Source organism: Martes martes, assembly GCF_963455335.1.
Source record: "Martes martes genome assembly, chromosome: 14".
Classification (NCBI taxonomy): domain Eukaryota; kingdom Metazoa; phylum Chordata; class Mammalia; order Carnivora; family Mustelidae; genus Martes; species Martes martes.
Genome location: NC_137902.1, coordinates 28,387,983 through 28,407,494, shown reverse-complemented (window position 1 = coordinate 28,407,494; position 19,512 = coordinate 28,387,983). Strand labels below are relative to the sequence as shown.

At 40.3% G+C, this 19,512-nt stretch overlaps 1 protein-coding gene across 1 annotated transcript in view; it reads left to right on the top strand.

Annotated features, from left to right (window-relative positions):
- Nucleotides 1-2,591: 2,591 nt before the first annotated feature.
- ENTPD7 (ectonucleoside triphosphate diphosphohydrolase 7) overlaps nt 2,592-19,512 on the top strand; it is a 40,262-nt gene continuing 23,341 nt past the window's right edge. The window contains exons 1-5 of the mRNA XM_080823204.1: nt 2,592-2,673; nt 2,927-3,029; nt 4,162-4,344; nt 16,331-16,536; nt 16,797-16,947. Coding sequence (XP_080679330.1) covers nt 3,022-3,029; nt 4,162-4,344; nt 16,331-16,536; nt 16,797-16,947 — 548 coding nt within the window. The 5' untranslated portion in view covers nt 2,592-2,673; nt 2,927-3,021. The remainder of the gene's footprint in view (nt 2,674-2,926; nt 3,030-4,161; nt 4,345-16,330; nt 16,537-16,796; nt 16,948-19,512) is intronic.

Below are 19,512 nucleotides of genomic sequence, written 5' to 3'. Positions count from 1 at the left end.
ACTCCTTTAGAGATTAAGGCAGGGTGGTGTGTGGAATGAAGGAGAATGGAGGGGAAAGAAAGTGATACAGACAATTGATGCCAAGTGTGGGGCTGGTATGGCTGAGTTTGCTCAGAGCTGGGTAGAGTCAAGGACTTCTTGAGAAAATTGTAAAATGTAACCGAAGGCAAGGCTTTGAAAAGCAGTTAAAGACCAGTTTTGAAATATGGATTTCTGTAATTTGTTTCAACATGTTGAGAGTTACAGCAAATGAGATGGGGAAATGATCTCAACCTACTTCTTTTGGCCTCCTGACTGGAAACCTCAGAACTCAGCCCAGTGAGCTGTTAATCAGATAAGCACTGCAGGCTTTTGTAAAGAATCATGTTTTACAAATTCCTGGATGCATACAGAGTTACTGAAGGAAGTATTATCCAAATGCAATGGACAAAGAAAGTATAACGAAGTATTGGGATTAAAATATGGATTTCTTTTCTGTTCTATAACAGTAGTTATTAAATATAAGTTAGAAGATGTTCCAATGCACCTTAGCTCTAAGTTAATATAGATCACAAATCACATGGATTAAGTACTATTTAAAACATAAATAGGAATTCTGTTCCCACTCAAAAACACCCATTTATTGAACCACTGGATTTTGAAATATACATAGGTTAGACAGAATGGTGCAGTTGGCAGGCAACCTCAAGAATTAGATATATATATATATATTCCAAAACATTTGTTGAGTTTTTCCCATGACTACCTGAGCTGAGCTCTGGAATAATATAAACACCTGATATTTGTATAATTTTGGAGTTAATCCTAACTTTATGCAACTATTCTACCCAATGTGACTTTTAGAGGCCAAGATAAAATATAACACCTGAAGCAGAGCAGGGAATTAAAGGACAAAGAAGAACAGAACACTGAGAATTGATGGAAAAAGTTAAGTTAGGAACCGCATCCAGGCTGGGAGGGAAATGGAGGGAAAAAACAATAGTTGGGAGAGTCTGAACATATAAACTGGACAATGTCAGACCACATACGATTAGAATTGTGACCCAAGACTTCTCCAGCAATCAGCCTAGAGCTCTCACTACTGCTCACTCGGCTTCCCTGCTTTCTCACTCAGGATCAACCAAAGAAAGCCAAATATGCTCCCCACAATCACATAAGATGCCCTGCTCCTAGTAAGCCCACCGCCAGCTTCCCTATGCTAATACTCTCAAATCAGAGCATACATGAAGTCTTCCCCCCCCCCCCACTTTAAGCTTTCCCATTTCCCTGACAGTCTTTACGTCTCTGTCATATATAAGTGTTGATGGTTGGCTGCCTTTTTATAGTAGGTATAGGACAAATAGCCTCTTTTTGATCCCATTGGGGTGGTCTTCATTTATTTCTACATTCACTCTTTTATTTGTTATACATTAGGTGTATTGTATGCGCCTGACAATACCCAGCCTTGCTGTGGAAGCAGATAATCCTTGCCCTCAAGCATATTCTGTCAACTGGGACAGAAAGACACACAAATTGTAATTCAATATGGTAAGTGAAACAACACGCATATATTACGGGGTTGTAGGTCAAGGAAGGTTTTTAGGGGAGGTGACCCCTAAGCTAAGTGGTAAGGAATGAGTATGATTGGCTTGGCTAAGAGGCCGGGAAGGATATACAAGGCAGATGGAAGGGTTGAGAAGGCAGACTGAACAAAGCCTAAGAGGGCAGAAGCCACAGATGTGCGTTGTTGAAGCACAGGAAAGGAGCTGAGGAGTTGCTGAAGCACAGGAAAGGAGGTGAGGAGCCGCAGAAGAGGCTGCATGGGCGGGTCCTGGATCGCCGTGTGTATGCCACGTTTGTAAGGACTTGGACTTTATTCTGTCCAAAGGGCTCCCTCCTGGAAATGAGAGAAACGGCCGGTGTCAGCTAGGAAGAAGAACATTAAGGAAACATTCATTACCTCTCTATGTATTACTGTCAGGTCCGAGAGGGCAAGGGCACAGGGGCTCACGTCGGGCACACAGTAGACATTCAATGAATGTTGAAGGAATTCGGTGTAAACGATATTGTCCCCCATTTATGTTTCTCTAACAGGACAAAACAAGGAAGCGAGGGCATAAGTCTGGGAGGCTATAGGGAAGGTTTGATTCTGGCGATCACGGTTGCTGGACAAAATACCTCTGATAGGTTGTGGGCAAGGGATGCATTTCTCTCACGGCCACTGCAAGACTCACCGGCCGGCGCCGCTCAGTCGTGGAAGCGGCGGCGCAGCAAGAAGCCAGCAGAGAAATCGCGCCGCCAGGAGGGCAGGTGGTGCAGGGCACCCCAGCACCGCTTCGCCCGGCTCACGGGAGCGCCTACGGAGCCCGTCAGGGCGGAGCTACGGTACGACGCCTTTCCGGATTGGACGCGCGCTAAATCCCGGGGCGGGCATTAGAAGCCGAACGCTCTTGGGGACTGGCCACTCTGGCGAACGGACGTGGGGCCGGCGCAGCTAGTTCGCCCGCGGCCCCGGCTGGGTGGAGGCTGGGCCCGTCTCCGCGGGTCTGCCGTCAGTCATTGGCTCCCTGCGGTTTCCTTGGGGACGTGGCGCCGCCGCTCGCCCAGGCCTCTTTCCGGCTGGGCGAAAGGCCGCGGGGAAGCGCTCTGGACCGGGCGGAACGTTGCCGAGGGAGCCTGCGGGCCGCGCGACCCGTGAGTGCGAGCGGGGGGAGGGCCGCGGGGCTGGGAGAGGCGGGGAGGGGAAAGCGGCACCCCCACCTCGCCACCTGGGAAGCGCCGCTGCCTCTAGAACGCCCGGCTCCAGGGGAGTCGGCTTAGCGTCCGCTGGGGCCCGGGAAAAAGAGCGGACGCAAATGGGGTGGGTGGGCGCCTTGGCCTTCCCTCGGAGGTCTAGTCCTGTGGGCACTGCTGGAGGTAAGCCTGAAACCCCACGAACTCTTAACAGGCTGCAGACTTAGGAGATGCCTGAGACAAGGAGACCAATTTCTCAGGGCAAAAAGAAAAGGAGGTGACAGGCACTGAGACCACTGAAGGGATCCCATGGCTAGGTAAGGCTGCACATTTTCTCCTCAGCTTGGGGTTCAGTTGCGGGTGGCAGGTAGGTGGAGGGGCCCTGGGATGTTTTTACAAGTGAGGTTTGCCCTAGTGCTACATCTGGACTTGGCTGCTTGGTCGGAGGGATGCAAAGAAGATCAAAGTGACTTTTTTTTTTTTTTTTTTTGAAGGCAGGCACAACTGTAGTTTCTGGCTCATAACCCCAGGGTGATGGAGTGAGTGCTTGCTGACATGTGAAAAGTGCTAAAATGTAATGTTCTTTCAGATTTCCATTTGAGTGAGACTACATGCTTTCTGAGGAGGTTAAACAATGTTTGTTTGTTTGTTTGTTTGTTTTAATGAACTTTGAAAATAGGCTGAGGTCCTTTTGAACAATATGGAAAGTGAACTTCATATCATAGTTGAGTATGTGTATCCATACATTGTGATGCTCTGAAACTTTCAGAAAAGATTAATGTGGATCAAAATGTACCAGATGGAACAGTAAATAGAGTAAGTGGGGAGAGATGCAGAACAGTAGGTACGGTGTAAAATCAGAGGAATGGAGATTCACACATGATACACATTTATGCTTGTGTAAACATGGAGTATCCCTGGAAAAATATATAGAAAATGATACCAGTGGTTGCCTTTGAGTGGGAAATGATTGGTTAAGGCCAAAGGCTCATTTTCCACTATATGTCCTTTCAAACTTATTTTTTTTCTTACCATGTGCATATTTTATTTATTAAAATATTTTTAAAAAAATTAGTTGGAAAAATATTCTGACTTTCTGTTTTTTTTGGACATCATTCTTGATGGGAATGCTGTAGTTGCTTTCATTCCTCAGTGTTAAAGATTGACCAGGGAGACTGGTGATCTTTCCATAAACATGAGATTAATTCTTTGAATTACACCCCAAAGAACAGACATAGGGAAAGGAGCAGATAAGGCTTTTCTGATTTATAGAAGCACTATGAACTACGTAGGTTCTTTTCTAAGGTTTGAGACTAAGAGAACATTGATAGACTTCTGGTGGCATTAATTTTTGCCTTTATTAGGAAGGGCTTTAGTCCAGTTTAAAAACCATTTTTGAGCACTTAACCGTAGAGACTTTCCTTACTAATAATGTTTGTCTCATTTCAGGATCAGTTTTTCCTACCTCTGCCCAGCCTCCTGGTACTTTACTGTGCCCACAGTGAGTCCATTTCCACGTCAGCGGGTGGCATTCCTAGGACTCTTCTTCATATCCTGTCTCCTTTTACTTATGTCAATCATGGACTTTCGACATTGGGGTGCTTCATTACCACGAGATAGGCAATATGAAAGGTGAGTCAGCTTTAGATCACTTTGATCAGACCTGGCATTGAAGTCATAAATATTTTGTCATTTAACATACCTTTGACCCTTTTGGGGGAATACTGCACTTTTATTAGTAAAATTGCATGCCACTTATTACATAAAGATCTTAAGTCCCGTTTTGGCAATGTTCGCTTTTGATTCAGGAATGCTGATGGTGCATTTTAATCATGAAAGGCATCTTTCTATATTCTTGTTTTGGTGGGCTGACTTATTGGATGCATAAATGTTTAGGATTGTTATGTATTCTTGATGAATGAACCCTTTTATCATTATTAAATGACTTTTTAAAAAATCCTTGATTATATTTTTTGCTCTGAAATCTTGTCTGGTGTTAATATAATTACTCCAGCTTTCTTTTAATTAGTGTTATCATTATTGATGTTTTCCTATCTTTTTTGTTTTAGCCTTTATGTCATTATATTTTATATCTACCCAGTTTTTTATAAGTAACTGCTTTTTATCCAGTCTGACAATGTCTGCCTTTTATTTGAAGTGTTTAGGTCATTTGCATTTTATGTGATTATTGATTATGCTTAGGCTTAAATCTGTCTTGCTATTTTCTGCTTGTCACATCTGTTCTTTGTTTGCTTTTCCTCTTTTCCTCCCTTCTTTTGAATTGAGTACATTTTTAATATTCCATTTTACCTCTTTTGTTGGCTGAGTAGATATAACTCTGGGTTTTTTAATTTTTCAAAATTTTTTTTTAGTGGTTGCTTTAGGGCTTAGGGTTTATAGTAGATATTTTTAACTTATCATAGACTACCTTCAAGTAATATAATTCCTCTTCCCGCATACCTCTTTATCTCTTCCCCTGGGCCTTTGTGCTATTGTTACACATTTTTCTTCTACATATGTTATAAACACCATATATTGTTATTATTTTTGCTTTAAATATTTCATTGTCTTTTAAAGAGATTTCAGAAATAAAAAACAGCTGGTATATTTCTCATTTCTGGGTCTTTTCATTCCTTTGTACTGTAGTTCGTATTTCCATCTGGTATTTGTTCGTTTTGCCTAAAGGACTTCCTTTAACATTTCTGGTAGTGTGAGTTTGTAATTGGAGAGTTCTTTCAACTTTTATGACCAAAAAAGTCATTTAGCTTTCCTTTGAAAATATTTGTGAGGTATGGAGCTCTAGATTGATCTTTTTTTTTCCTTTCATTTCTTTAGAAATGATGCTTCACAGGGTGCCTGGGTGGCTCAGTTGGTTAAGCAACTTCTTTCGGCCCAGGTCATGATCCGAGGGTCCTGGTATCGAGCCCCGTGGCTCACCAGGGAGCCTGCTTCTCCCTCTCCCTCTGCCTGCTACTCTGCTTGCTTGTGCTCGCTCTCTCTCTGTCCAATAAATAAATAAAATTAAAAAAAGAAAAAAAGAAATGATGCTTCACTGTCTTCTGCATTGCATTCTTTCTGAGGAGAAGTCTGCTATAATTCTTAAATCTTGTTTTCTGTACATCACGTGTCTTTCCTCTAGCTTTTTACATTTATCACTGGTTTTGAGCAATTTGATTATGATGTGCCTTGGTGTAGTTTTCTTCATGATCCTTTTACTTGTGATTTGTTGATTCTTGCATCTATGGATTTATACTTTTTAATCAAATTCAGAAAAATTTTGACCATTATTTCTTCAAATATTTTTTCCCGACCTCCTCCACTTCTCCTTTGGTATCTTCAGTCACATACATATTGAACCATGTGAAGTTTTCTCACAGCCCACTCATTTTTTTTTCCAGTCTTTTTTCTCTCTATTTCTTTCTGGATATTTTATATTGCTGTGTCTTCCAGTTCACTAGTATTTTCTTTTATAAAGTCTAATCTACTGTTAGTTACATCCAGTGAGTGCTAAATACCTTTTTTTTTCTGGAACATCCATCTGAATTATTTGATATAGTTTTAATGCCTTACCAGTTACATAGAAGATCTGTATCTTTTATAACAATGATTTGTTTTGCTCTTGTTTTTTGAGGTTAGTTTCTGATTAGGCTACAAAGTGAAATGATGATGTGTTGTGTTCATCATCAATATGACTTTCTCTTTGTTGTTTCTCAGTATGAGGAGACTTTGGGCTGCAAGTGACAGCCAAACTGACTTAAATAAAAAGAAAGCTTATTGGCTCACGCAACTAGAAGTCCAGGAGCAAAGGGACTATCAGTGCAACATTGACTGTCAGGTTGAGAATCTCCATCTCTGTTTTCCACAGTGTCAACTTGTTGAATGGTTGTAAGATCGCAGCTAGTAGCCACTAGGGCTACATACATCCACACTCATGTCCTACAAGAGGGAAACAGGTCTTCTATGCCCTTGTGTGGGAATGAGGAGAGCTCTTCCTGGAAACCTCCATCAGCCCTTTCCTTCAATCTTTTCTGGTCAGAATTGGGACATGTGACCACTTCCCTTAATATTTCTGGGTTGTTCTGTCCCCATAATTTCTCATTTCCACTTCACTTTGGTCATTCATTCATTCGTTCATTCAGCAAGCATTTATTGAGCAACCACTGTGTGCTGGGTGATGATAGGCACCAGGACATGGAGACTTTGGTACCTTTTTTCAAGAAGTTTATGTTTCCAACCTTTCCTCCCTCAATAGCACTATTCATTTGTATTTTTCATTCTGTCTTTCTAAAGAAGGAATGTTTGTTTAGAGGACTATAGTTGTCAATAATCAGCCTGAAGCAGTCTGTTAGCTTCAAAGAACTAAATCCATAGTTTGAGTGTTTTTTAATGCTTATTGAGATTTTCTTGACACACCCGAGGACAGTTTTCCACTGGAAGACAGCATGGTCTAATTATGGAATTCTATGTGGGTTAATGCGGCTAGGGTAAAGACTGTTAGGGAATGAGTGGTGAGCTGTGTGGCTGGAGAGGTAAATCAGGTCGAGCCTGTTAAGTCATTTGAGGGGGTTTAGACATTATTTTCAGGGCAGAGGGAAGGCTTTGAAAGGCTTCGAAGAGTGATATGATTGGAATTTCTTTTTAAAGAAAGCTCACTTTCGTGGCATTGTGGTGAATGGATTGGAGGGGAATAAACATGAAAGGAGGGAGATGAACTGGAATACTCCAGTAGAGATGACGGTCGCCTGAACTTGGGTGGAAGCAGCGATAATGGAGAGAAAGAAGCAAATGCATTTGAGGGATATGTGGGAGGTAGAGTGATCTGATATTCTTGTCTACCACTCTACCCCAAGTGGCAAGATCTGATAAATACTGTAGTTGAATTAATCGCAACAAGTTAACTGCAGGGCTAGGGGACACACTGTGCCTATGTGGTTATCTTACCACAGTCCTGACCCCTGTAATGCTCTAGTTGAGCAACCAGCAGCCATATAGCCTAGAGCTCCTGTTCTTTATTGAAAGGTTATGTGCATATTGCCACAAATTGCTGTATATCATTACATTTCACTAATGGCAGCCACTGTGAGTCATTTTGGAAGCAAACATTCATTGAGAGTTTGCTGTGTGCTTGCCGCTGTTGTAGATATTAAGGTACAAAGATGAATAAAACGTGGCTCCTGAACTCATGGAGTTCTTTAATCTAGTTGGGGAGGCAGATGTGAAGGAAGAATTATTTCCCAATGAGATAATAGTTTATATATATATATATATACATATATATATATATATATATATATATATATATATATATATCTGTGTAGAATCAGGAACTGTACACAGTCAAGAATCAGGAACAAAGAATCAGAAATTAATCAGCAGAGGCCCATGAGTAACTAAAGTCGATATCCTTAAGTTCATGAACTAAAAGCTCATGCACTTTACTGATAAGATAGTCTTTCCCCTAGACCCTGTTTGCTTTTATTTTACACACTGTGTTATTTAGCTTGGATTTGTCTTGTCTCAGAACACAGCATATAAACAGCAAATTAGATCATGGTAGTAGGAAGGGTATGCTGACCATTAGATGTGGGCACACTGATGACAACTGTCAATAAATAATATGCTGGCATCTTGACAGTGAGGCAGGAGAGAGTCTTTTATTTGAAATAATCTTGATTTTTCTGTTCTCTAATTCCATTTTCTGCCCTATAGATATACACTGAAGATAATGGGCAACATTATCTGCATTTAAAATATTCCTTCCAGAATTTTTTTCTTCCTGGTTGCTGCTGTTGCTTAAACACTGGTGAGCACTAGCTGATGATAAGATGATTAAGCAAATAATTAGGAATTGATGGAAATACTTAAATTCAACAGCTTATTAAAAAATCAGACAAGTGGTTATTGAGATTTTTATATTATATACTTATAGTCATATTTTTTCCAACTTAAATTGTTCCAGTTCTCATGATGAAATTATATCAGTAGTTTGTATTGAAAAAAATAATTTGAATTTTTTACAGCCATTGGTGGAACATAGCGTATTTCTTTTGAGGCAGTGTGACCCAGGATTTTAGACGCCTACATGAGGGTTTTCCTTCCATAGTTTCAAAACTGAAGAGTTGTTGTATTTGTTTGTTTGTTTATTCTGAACATGTACCCATATTGCTTCAGGAGGGAGTAATCAGGAGGTTTGTGTCAGAACTAGAATTTCAGAAAAGATAAATTTAGACATTGATGGGGTATCAGTACGGCTAGAATCCAGAGCTGTTTTTAACAGACTTTATTCTTTAGAGCAGTTTTAGATTCACAGCTAAATTGATCAGACGTACAGAGGTTTCCCAGATATCCTCCACCCTTACATGTACAGCAAAGCGATTTTTAAGAGTAATTTTTCTTAGATGTGTGTTTTAATCAACTCTTTATCTGGCATGTGCTCTATAAGTGGTGCTCTGACAACTTCATCAGACTTACTACATATTTTACTGCTTATTTATTCATTCATCTTTTCACTTATTCAGCAAATATTATTGTCTACACTGTGGTATCCAATAGGGTACCCACTTAGCACAGTGGCTATTTGTTTAAATTAATTAAAATAAAATAAAATAAAATAAATACAGTTCCTCACTTGCCCTAGTCACATTTCAGTAGCTCACTGGCCACATGTGGCTAGTGGCTATCCTATTGGACAGATGGGGAATATTTCCATCATAGCAGAGTTCTGTTGGAAAATTTTAGCCCTAGGTAAATTGTTAATAATTTTTAGTATAAGGGGCACTTTTAGCATGTATACATATATAGAGTACAAGACAAATGATAAACTGTTCTTACTTAAATGTTCTGTATATTTGATGAATTTCTTCTAAACCTTAATGTTTAGTATTATTCACATTTTTGTAGCCTCTCCATTGTCTTCATTAGAGAGGAAATTTTTGTCTGGTTGGCTGTCGTTCTGAAGAATATCTTCGGTACCTGTTAAAAGGTGGTGCCAGGGCTCCTGGGTGGCTCAGTCAGTTAAAGCATCCAACTCTTGATTTTGGCTCAGGTCATTCTCTCAGGGTCATGAGATCGAGCCCTGCATCAGGCTCTGCACTGGGTGTGGAACCTGCTGAAGATTCTCTTCCTCTCCTTCTGCTCCTCCTCCCAGAAGAAGGGTGGTGCCTTCATGTTCCTTTGTCATCTAGGTATAACTGTGAATGAGAGGTTCTGCGTCGACAGTGGGCTCAGTACTGGCCTTCCTTAGGAATTTCAATTCTGTTTAAAGCAAGTTGAAAAGAGACATTACTTTTGGTTAGGATAAAAATGATAAACTTTGAGATATGCAGGTGAAGTTAAGGCTTCTTATGTATAATAGAAAAATTCAGAGATTTTTCCTAGTGAAGGCATTTACCTGCATTCTTTGGCATTTATTCATTTATTCACTTACTTGTTCTTTAATGGTCTTTATAGTGTTTATAAGCAGAACTTTAAATTATAAATGCTCCTGACTGCTCTGATTAATCTTGTTAGGAGATAAGCAGTAACCTTTAAGATGCTTTCCTGCGCATTTATTACTATCATCAGTCAATGCACAGCTACTTTCCCTATAATGTCATTATTTTTGGTTCTGAGCCTTGAATGGAGTTGAAAGAGTATGATGACATTCAGTAAAAAGCTGGTAGCTCCACACTGATGGGGGTTGCTTTAATGGACTTTTGGCATGTTGCTGAGTTCTCTTTGAACTCTAGAAGTGGTATAATTAGTGTTGATTATAAGCTAGGTAATGGTTTGGTCAGTTACCACCCTGATGCTGTTAATGTTTTCAGAGTAATGGCAGTGAAAGCCACTGTTTTCCAGTTTTACCTTGGGTGATGTATATGTGAGTAATTCTCTTTTCATTGACTGAGCAGTGATTAGAGGGAAATCAGGTTTCTCAAATAGAAACAGTATGTGTATGTGTGTAGGGGGGTTAAATATGTGGGATAATAAATTACATCTGTCCTGGGAAAGCAGATATGAGGGATTCCAGAGCTTTTGGAACTTTTCTCATGGACTTCATGTCCTCTTTAGGGATTAATATATTGTAATGTCAGCAAAGCAGGAGAGTCCATCAGTGCAAGTAATTGATCATGATGGCTAAGGCCAGGACTGAAAATCACAGATGAAAACATCCAAGAAAGGACCATTGATCCATTCATGTCAGGAGTCTGGACAGAGGAAGGCCCCCAGGTGTTTGAAAACTGTAAGAAGCCTGATTAGATCATTAGAGGTCAAAGTTTCAGAAAGAGGCGATACTGTTACTTCCCAAAGGGGAAAATTGTTCTTTAGTTACTCATTTGTATGCATGATGAGAAAGATGGAGGCTTCCTGCTGACTGCAGCCATTGAGCAAAGACTCAAGTGGGAAGTGTAACATAAATGCTGTCTGGTCCTAGCTTCCACCCTTGTGTTCAAAGGTCAGCTGACATTTGTGACTAATGCACACATTGAGACTTCTAAGAGATGACAAAGCAAAGTTGACTTGGACTCAACTTAGAGTTGCTTATCTTGACAGGAACCCAGGAGGGTGACAGGATGCTTTGAAAAGCCATTGAAATTTTCTGAGGAGACCAATTGATTTTGAGTATGTATAGCTAGACAGCTAACAAAGACATAGAGGAGTTAACAAATGCACAGCACTATATTGTGAGCTCTGGACCAAACCAGCCAGTATTGGTTGGTACATATCAGAGAAACGTGAGGAATACCGTGACAGTTCAGAGATACTGCGGGTTAAGGTTTTTGCGCTTGAGAAATGCAAATGTGCAACAAAGAAATACGAAAGAAGTCTTAGGGGCTCATACTGGAATATAAACAAACTGCTTAAAGGGCATAATGACACTCCACATTTTAAAACAGAAGGAGGCCTTTTCAAATCATTGTGAGTATTACAAGAGTCAGCAGTGTCGCGTGGAGGCTTCTTAAGAACTGGGAAGCTATGTCAAAGAAGGAAAGGGGGAGAAATAGGTAGAGAAGCAGGTGGATGTTCCAGAGAAAAAGAAGGTTAGAGCAGCGGTTGTCAATGTGTTTACTGACCCTTGGGAGTTCCTGAGACCCTTTCATGGTGTCTGTGAGGTCAAAATTAGGCCAAAACTGTTTTTGTAATACCTACTAAGATGTTATTTGCTCTTTTTTTAATTGCTGAGAAACACATAACATAAAATTACCATCTCAACCACTTTTAATATACAGTTCAGTAGTGTTAACTATATTCACATTGTCATTCAGCCAAACTCCAGAACTTGATCATCTTGCAATTCTGAGTTCTGTGCCCATTGAACAATATCGCCCCTTTTTTCCCTCCCCATGCCAACTCCTGGTAGCCACTATTCTGTTTTCTGTTTTGATGAATATGGCTGCTTTACTCTTATATAAGTGGAACCATACAGTATTTGTCTTTTGTGACTGGCTTGTTTTACTTAGCATGATAACCTCAAGATTCACCCATATCGTAGCATAAGACGAAGTTTCCTTCTCTTTTAAGGCTGAATAATATTCCATTTTATGTATACACCACATTTTGTTTATTCATCTGTCTGTGGATATTTATGTTGTTTCTACCTCTTGGCTATTGGGTGTTTTTTTTGCCCTTTTCACTGAGTTGACATTTATACTAATGATGCAAAGCAACGGGTAGGTAAAACTGCAGGTTTTACCTGCCTACCATCAAGGTGGAGGCACCAAATTATGCTTATTAATTATTGTGATCATCATTGTCACATAGTTGTAATGGGGAAAAAATTCCAGTTCCATTTAAGAATGTCTTTTTCATATTCTGTGTGACAGAATTGGAAATATGTATTAAGCACTTCTGATGCACACTGGAGTTTTCTTGAGGAAAAGCCCTTAGGCAGTTGTTTGGGTTATGAACTGCTTTTATCATGGAATATTATTTTTACTTGAAAGAATGACTACCAGAAAAGCTATGGTTTTCAGACTTGGATATTTCTTAGATTATTTTTTTGAAAACAAATGGAGTAAAAGCCTGTCACTTTAAGGAAAACAACTGTCAGTGCTTATTGCCAATGATAAAATTTGAGCTTTCAACTGAGAATTAGCAGTTTGGAAAATTTGTGTCTGCAACTATGTGTTTGCTAGCTTCTCAATACTTAAATGACTTTTTTTTTTACCATATGGGTAGTGATATTAATGAATGAGTGGGTGGGTTTTGTTTTTTTTTAATACTGTAGAATGAAATGTGTCAATGTTGGGAAGATTTGCATCCTCAGTGAACCAGTATTTTTAAGTATAGGATGTTACAAAATTATGCAAGGATAAAAGTCATTCAAAGTGCAAGATAGACCTATGGTTAACTTTATAGAGTATGAAACGTTCTTAGATAGGGTTTTGTTTTTTTTTTTAAAGATTTTATTTATTTATTTGACAGACAGAGATCACAAGTAGGCAGAGGCAGGCGGAGAGAGAGGAGGAAGCAGGCTCCCTGCTGAGCAGAGACCCTGATGCGGGGCTCGATCCCAGGACCCCGGGATCATGACCTGAGCCGAAGGCAGAGGCTTTAACCCACTGAGCCACCCAGGTGCCCCTTAGGTAGGGTTTTTGTTTTTTTTTTAAGATTTTATTTATTTATTTGACAGAGAGAGATCACAAGTAGGCAGAGAGGCAGGCAGAGAGAGGGGGGAAGACAGGCTCCCCGCTGAGCAGAGAGCCCGACACGGGGCTCGATCCCAGGACCCTGAGATCATGACCAGAGCTGAAGGCAGAGGCTTAACCCACTGAGCCACCCAGGCGCCCCCTAGATAGGGTTATAGATTTCACGTTGCAACTAGCCTTTAAGAAACTTAAAACTTTAAGAAACTTAAAACTGCCTTCTTGAGTTTTAGTGTAGTATTAAAGAAGACTATTGACAGTGATCTAAATGGTCTCTTAAAGTATTCCCTTTTTCAATAACATGTCTCCATGAAGCTGGATTTTTTTCAAGTACTTCAGCCAAAACAACATATTGTAACAGATGGAATACAGAGGCAAATAATGAGAATCTAGCTGTCTTCTGTTAATCTACACACTAAAGACATGCGCAAAACCATAAGATAGTGCCACTCTTCTCAGTTTTTTTGTTTTAAAAAATAGTTATTTTTATAAAATATGTTAATATGTAATGAGTTTATTGTTATATCTAAATTAATAAATTCTAAAATTTTTTCTGTTTTATTTTCTAACGTGATAAATATACATAGATGTAGCACACATATACAAAAACTCTTTTGGATCCAGTAATTTTTAGTAAAGGGTCTTGAGCCCCAAACATTTGAGAACCAATGAACTGGAGCAAAGTTATTCGTTAAGCAGGAGGGAATGGGATTCAGAATCCAGTGAGAAAAGTAGAGGGGAAGATTTTCAGAGGGGGAAAGCAGAGAAGCATCTGCATATGCTTCATCTGTGAAGCATATGAAGTAGAAAGATTGCTGAAATGAAAAGTCACTCTGGGTGAGAGATTGCTTATCTTGCCTATGGCGTGCTGTGAGATCAGTATTTGCACAAGTTCTGTAACTTGAACTCAGATATCTTCCCAGCTTTCATGTGATAGCAATGAGCTGTCGTTGAGCTGATTTGTGGATTATAAGCCCAGTTCAGCCCAGTCATTTGATCAGAATGGGTAAGTATGTGGTGGAACAGAGTTTTTGGGACTGTAAATTGACTAGACTGTAACAGTTTTTACCACCTGCTTCATTTCCCATAACTCACTGTGACGTTGGATCCAGAAAAAAGTTCTGCCTGACCGTATCTATGTAATAATTTACAGCATTATATTGGAGCCCAAATACATGTTCTTCCTTTATTTTGTATTGTACCTTAGGAAAGGTGCTTAGCTCCCTTTTCTTCTTTCCACAGTTTCTACATGCTCATCTATTCATCAAGTTTGCTTTTCTGTCCAAAGTAGGGAATGCTGTGGTCTTCATAGCAATGTGAAATCATTAGTAAACATGGGCTAGATTGTCCTCAGGGGTGGGACATGTGGCTTATTGCTAATCAGAGGTAGATTTCCTGCAGAGCTAATAATACCTATACTTCAAGGCCCCAGACATGTGTGGACTCCTTTCGCATTTGTAATGTTGAATCTTTCTTTAAAAAGAACACCTCCCCAGTGGCACTGGCTTCAGGCTTCACAAAACCTAGTTCTGAGGGCTTCCGTGTAAGGGTCTAGGGGATCTAGGAATTAGCTCTAAATATAGTGTTGGGTGACTAGGGCAGATAGAAGGAAGGTTGTTCAGCTGTGATACTTGAAAAAATTCACAGCATTGCTTTCAGAGCATTTATTCAGCTATTATCTCAACGTATAGTTAATACTTAATCAAATTTAAAGGAATTTTGAAGACATTTGAATCTGTCTGCCATGTAGTATGTATTCGTAGCACCGAGAAACAGCTCTTTTTCCATATAATAAGCTAAGAGCCGTTCTTCCTGAGCTCCCCTTCAAGTGAAGCTTTTGAAGAGGAGTTGACAATATTTGTACTTTTCAGACCCTCAGGTTCTGAGGGAACTTTAATGTTTATTAAAGCCTCAGAGCTCAGGAGCATTTTTACCAACCCTTAGACTTCTTTCCTTCTGGACTTTCCTGCCCTTTTCTCCCGAGAGTCTTCTTATTTGCTCTCCCAGTACTCATCACATAACAGCAAGAGCAGCGGCAGCACAGCGCTGAGCTAACCACTCAGCACTCTCATACTCTTATTTTACAGATGAGAAAACAGTCTGAGAGAAGTTAGGTAACTTGCTGAAGGTCATACAGCATAGAAAGTGCTAGAGCTGAGATTCAAACCTTGGTGTTCTGATGGTAACATCTTCACTTGTTTCATCTTTCTGCTGTCAGCCAAATAAATATCTTGTAATAAGAATCTGAAAAAAATCCCACCATAAAGTACTGCTGTCCTTGGGCCTAGAAGCTTTTTTCTTGTTTTTTTTTTGAAGCAGTATAATGTTTTATTTTTTAAACTGGGTGTTGGGCACAGAGGCATTGTCTTATTGTTATTACTTGTACATACTTTATAAACATTCTTTCTATGACTAAAAAATAGTGTAAAAGATTATAGAGAAGAATATAGTATTTATAAAATACATTTTTTTGGTTAATGCAAATCTAGCACTAAAAAATACAAAGCAAAAAGCCCCATAAATTTTTACCACCTAGAAACACGTATTAAGTGATAATCATTCCAAAGTATTCTTTAGATACAGAAAAGAGGAAGAGAAATTATTAGGATTCATTTAGTTAATCAATGTGTGTAACAAACTACCCCAAATTTAGTGGCTTATAACAACAAAAACCAGTAATTTACTCAGGCCTAGAAGCTCTTGAAAGTTGGTAAAAGATTTGGTACTTCAGCCAGTTGCAGAACTGCCTCCAAACATGGAGGAGTCTTTTAGTTCTCTGATTCCAATGGCCTCTAGGTGAGCAAACCAGCTGTTGCCTCATACATATACATCAGTAACTATGGTCAGTGTTGTTTCATTCCTTGAGATGTGTGGTTCCATGTGGTTGGCACATATAGACAGTTAATGAAGACTCATGAACAAATGAATTAAAGTAGTGGTGCCTTTTGTGGACCTGGATGCTTGATACCAATTTCTCTTTCTGCCTGGCGTAGGTATTTGGCACGAGTCGGGGAGCTTGAAGCGACTGACACTGCAGACCCAACTCTGAATTACGGACTTGTTGTGGACTGTGGCAGCAGTGGCTCCCGGATTTTTGTTTATTTCTGGCCAAGACATAATGGCAACCCCCATGATTTGCTGGACATCAAACAGATGAGAGACCGCAACAGCCAGCCAGTAGTTAAAAAAATCAAGCCAGGTACAAATTGGAATATATTTTGTTGTCAGTCTCTTTTTATCTGCTGCAGGCGTGAGAGAGGAAGGAAGAGGCAGAAGGAAAGAGGCAGAAAAAACCCTTTTTTTCCCTTGAGATTCTGGATAATGGAAGGGATATCTCATTCGTTGCTGCTCCCATCCTCACAAATAATTATGTGTTTAGGACCTTAAGCAGAGCTTCATGGCGTATCAGTCTTCTGAGTCAATGTGATCTGCTTTTTAAAATATTTTGTCTTGCTTAAGGAATCTCTGCAATGGCAGACACCCCAGAACATGCCAGTGATTACCTTCGTCCTCTGCTGAGCTTTGCCGCTGCGCACGTGCCTGTGAAGAAGCACAAGGAGACACCCCTCTATATCCTCTGCACTGCAGGCATGCGGCTTCTCCCCGAGAGGTGAGGGCCGGGGTCTGGACACAGGAAAGTGGCTGGTACAAGAGTGCAAGACTGATTCTATTTTTTGAAGATTTTATTTATTTGAGACAGAGAGAGAGATGGCGAGAGAGGGAACACAAGCAGGGGGAGTGCGAGAGGGATAAGCAGGCTGCCCGCTGAGCAGAGAGCCCAATGCGGGGCTCAATCCTAGGACCCTGGGATCATGACCTGAGCCGAAGGCAGTTGCTTAACGACTGAGCCACCCAGGCGCCCCACAAGACTGATTTCTACACATTGTTCTCTGTAGTTCCCCGGTCTGAAGGTGAGCTGGGGGTATACCACACAGAGCTGGCAGGTGGCAGGCAGTAAAAGGCTCCTTGCTCAAAATAGAGCAGAGCCACCTCCGCACATCATTATTTCACAATCTGTGTTCAGAGCTTCGTGTCACTTGCTTCTTTGGGATCGATATCTATCTGAGATGGCTGTAATGATTGTTAGTTTTGAGAAGCAATGGTGATGGTGGTAACGTTGGATCACTAGATGGGGAGCATAGTTAGAGAAGGGCTGTAGGAGGTTCATCTGAGTGACTGGGTACCTGGAGGCCAGTAGGAGAGGCTTTGGTAGGGATGCTGCTCTGTCTGCAACTGCCTGGCTCCCTGGTGATAGTTGGTGCTGCTTGCAAAGCTCAGTCTCCATTGCTTTAGACTAGCTTTTTCCATCCCAACCAGTCCAGCGTCCACTTGGCTTTGGTAGTTTAGCTCAGGATCTTGCCACCTGATCCCTCTTCCTTCTCTGGAGGAGGAGGAGGAAGAGGCAGTGGCTATACTTAGGTCACACCCCTTCTTGTTTGTGATTTCTCCCCTTCGACACCTCCCTGACCCCTGCACACTTATGGTCATGGGGTGGGAGTGAGCTCCCTTAACCTTAGAATTTGTCCTCTTGGAATGTTCAAAGTCTCACAGGCATCAGGTATTTTTTAATTAGCTTAAATATTTTTTTCTTGGTGAATAACAGTAACATTTTCTAGGAAGTTTTGTTCTGTATGCTTGGCCAGCAACAACAAAAACCTCAGCCATGAATGTAGGGCTTCATACTGCTTATGCCAGATGTGCCAGAAAACACATGTCCATAGTTGTTGCAGTGGACTTCCTTCCTTCTGTTTAGACATGAGGTTATTGGTTTACTGTCTGGTCTACAGTTGAGGAGGAGATTATATAGCCATTTGTGGAAATTAGAGCTCTTCTAGCCCCTTATTTTTCTATTTATCTTGACCTTTAAAAAATTTTTGTCTTGTTTTTATTTTTAAAACCAAATTTTAAAATATTATAGCTGCATTAAAGAAATCTTAAAAGTAAAACAAAACAAAACAAACCCCAAACACTTATATTCCTGCTGCCCTTTCAAAAGTGTTTCATTTTGTCACATTGCCTTCTCTCTGTACATCTGTATGTAGTTTCTACAAGGTCATAACCATACTGTATATGCAATTTAGGATTTTTCGTTTTGACATAAGTAATATTCACATAGTTCAAAATTTCGAAATCCTGGAAAGAGTAGAGGTGACACAGGAATGCCACATCACAGGTCTGTGAGTGGTCTGCAGTCAACAGAGGGGAGCAAGGGGGAGGATGGCCAGAGAAAAAGCTGACTCAAAAGTCAGAAAGACAGAGCCAACCAGGAGGATGATGGTTTAGCCATATTTTGGGGGTCTGGAACAAAGAGGATTGTCTCATTGTTTGACATCGCTCAGCACTGACTCTGTCAAAGAAGTTTCCATCTGGGAAACACCCACTATGTAGCTCCATTCCATTTGTCTAAGATGTTCACTGCATGGAAGCTCTGAATATTAATATTTCTTTTATCTTAAGTATTTGTGAAGAGCTTGCCTTTTAACTTGCCTTCTGATCACCTCATCTAATAATGCCTGGATCCTGGGCTTCTGAAATCGTTGTTAGCAATTGAGGCAGCCATAGTTGTTGACATAAATGTAACCATCACTGCAAGAACCTGTTTTGTATAATTGATGCTTTGCTAATTTATTAGTGTTTGTGAGCAGTATTCAAAATGGGTTCAAATCACAGGGACTGTAATTTTGAAATGTATTAGCACTAGGTTTTATTTCTTTGCCAAAGTCCTGAACTAACAACTTGTTTTACCTCATTTTCATTTTGTAATGGAAATATCCTTAAAAAACTACAAATATGGGGCGCCTGGGTGGCTCAGTGGGTTGAGGCCTCTGCCTTCGGCTCGGGTCGTGGTCCCGGGGTCCTGGGATCGAGTCCCGCGTCGGGCTCTCTGCTCGGCGGGGAGCCTGCTTCCCCCTCCTCTCTCTGCCTGCCTCTCTGCCTACTTGTGATCTGTCTCTCTGTCAAATAAATAAATAAAATCTTTAAAAAAAAAAAAAAACTACAAATATAGTATAAGGTGATATTTAAGGGGAAAGAAAACTTTTGTTATGGAAAATTTCAAACATAAAAAAAAAAAAAAGAACAGCATGATGAATGTGTATTTTCTTACCCACCCAGCTTAACAATTACCATTATTTTGCCACTGAAAGTTTTTCTTTAATAAAGAAACAATAATTGA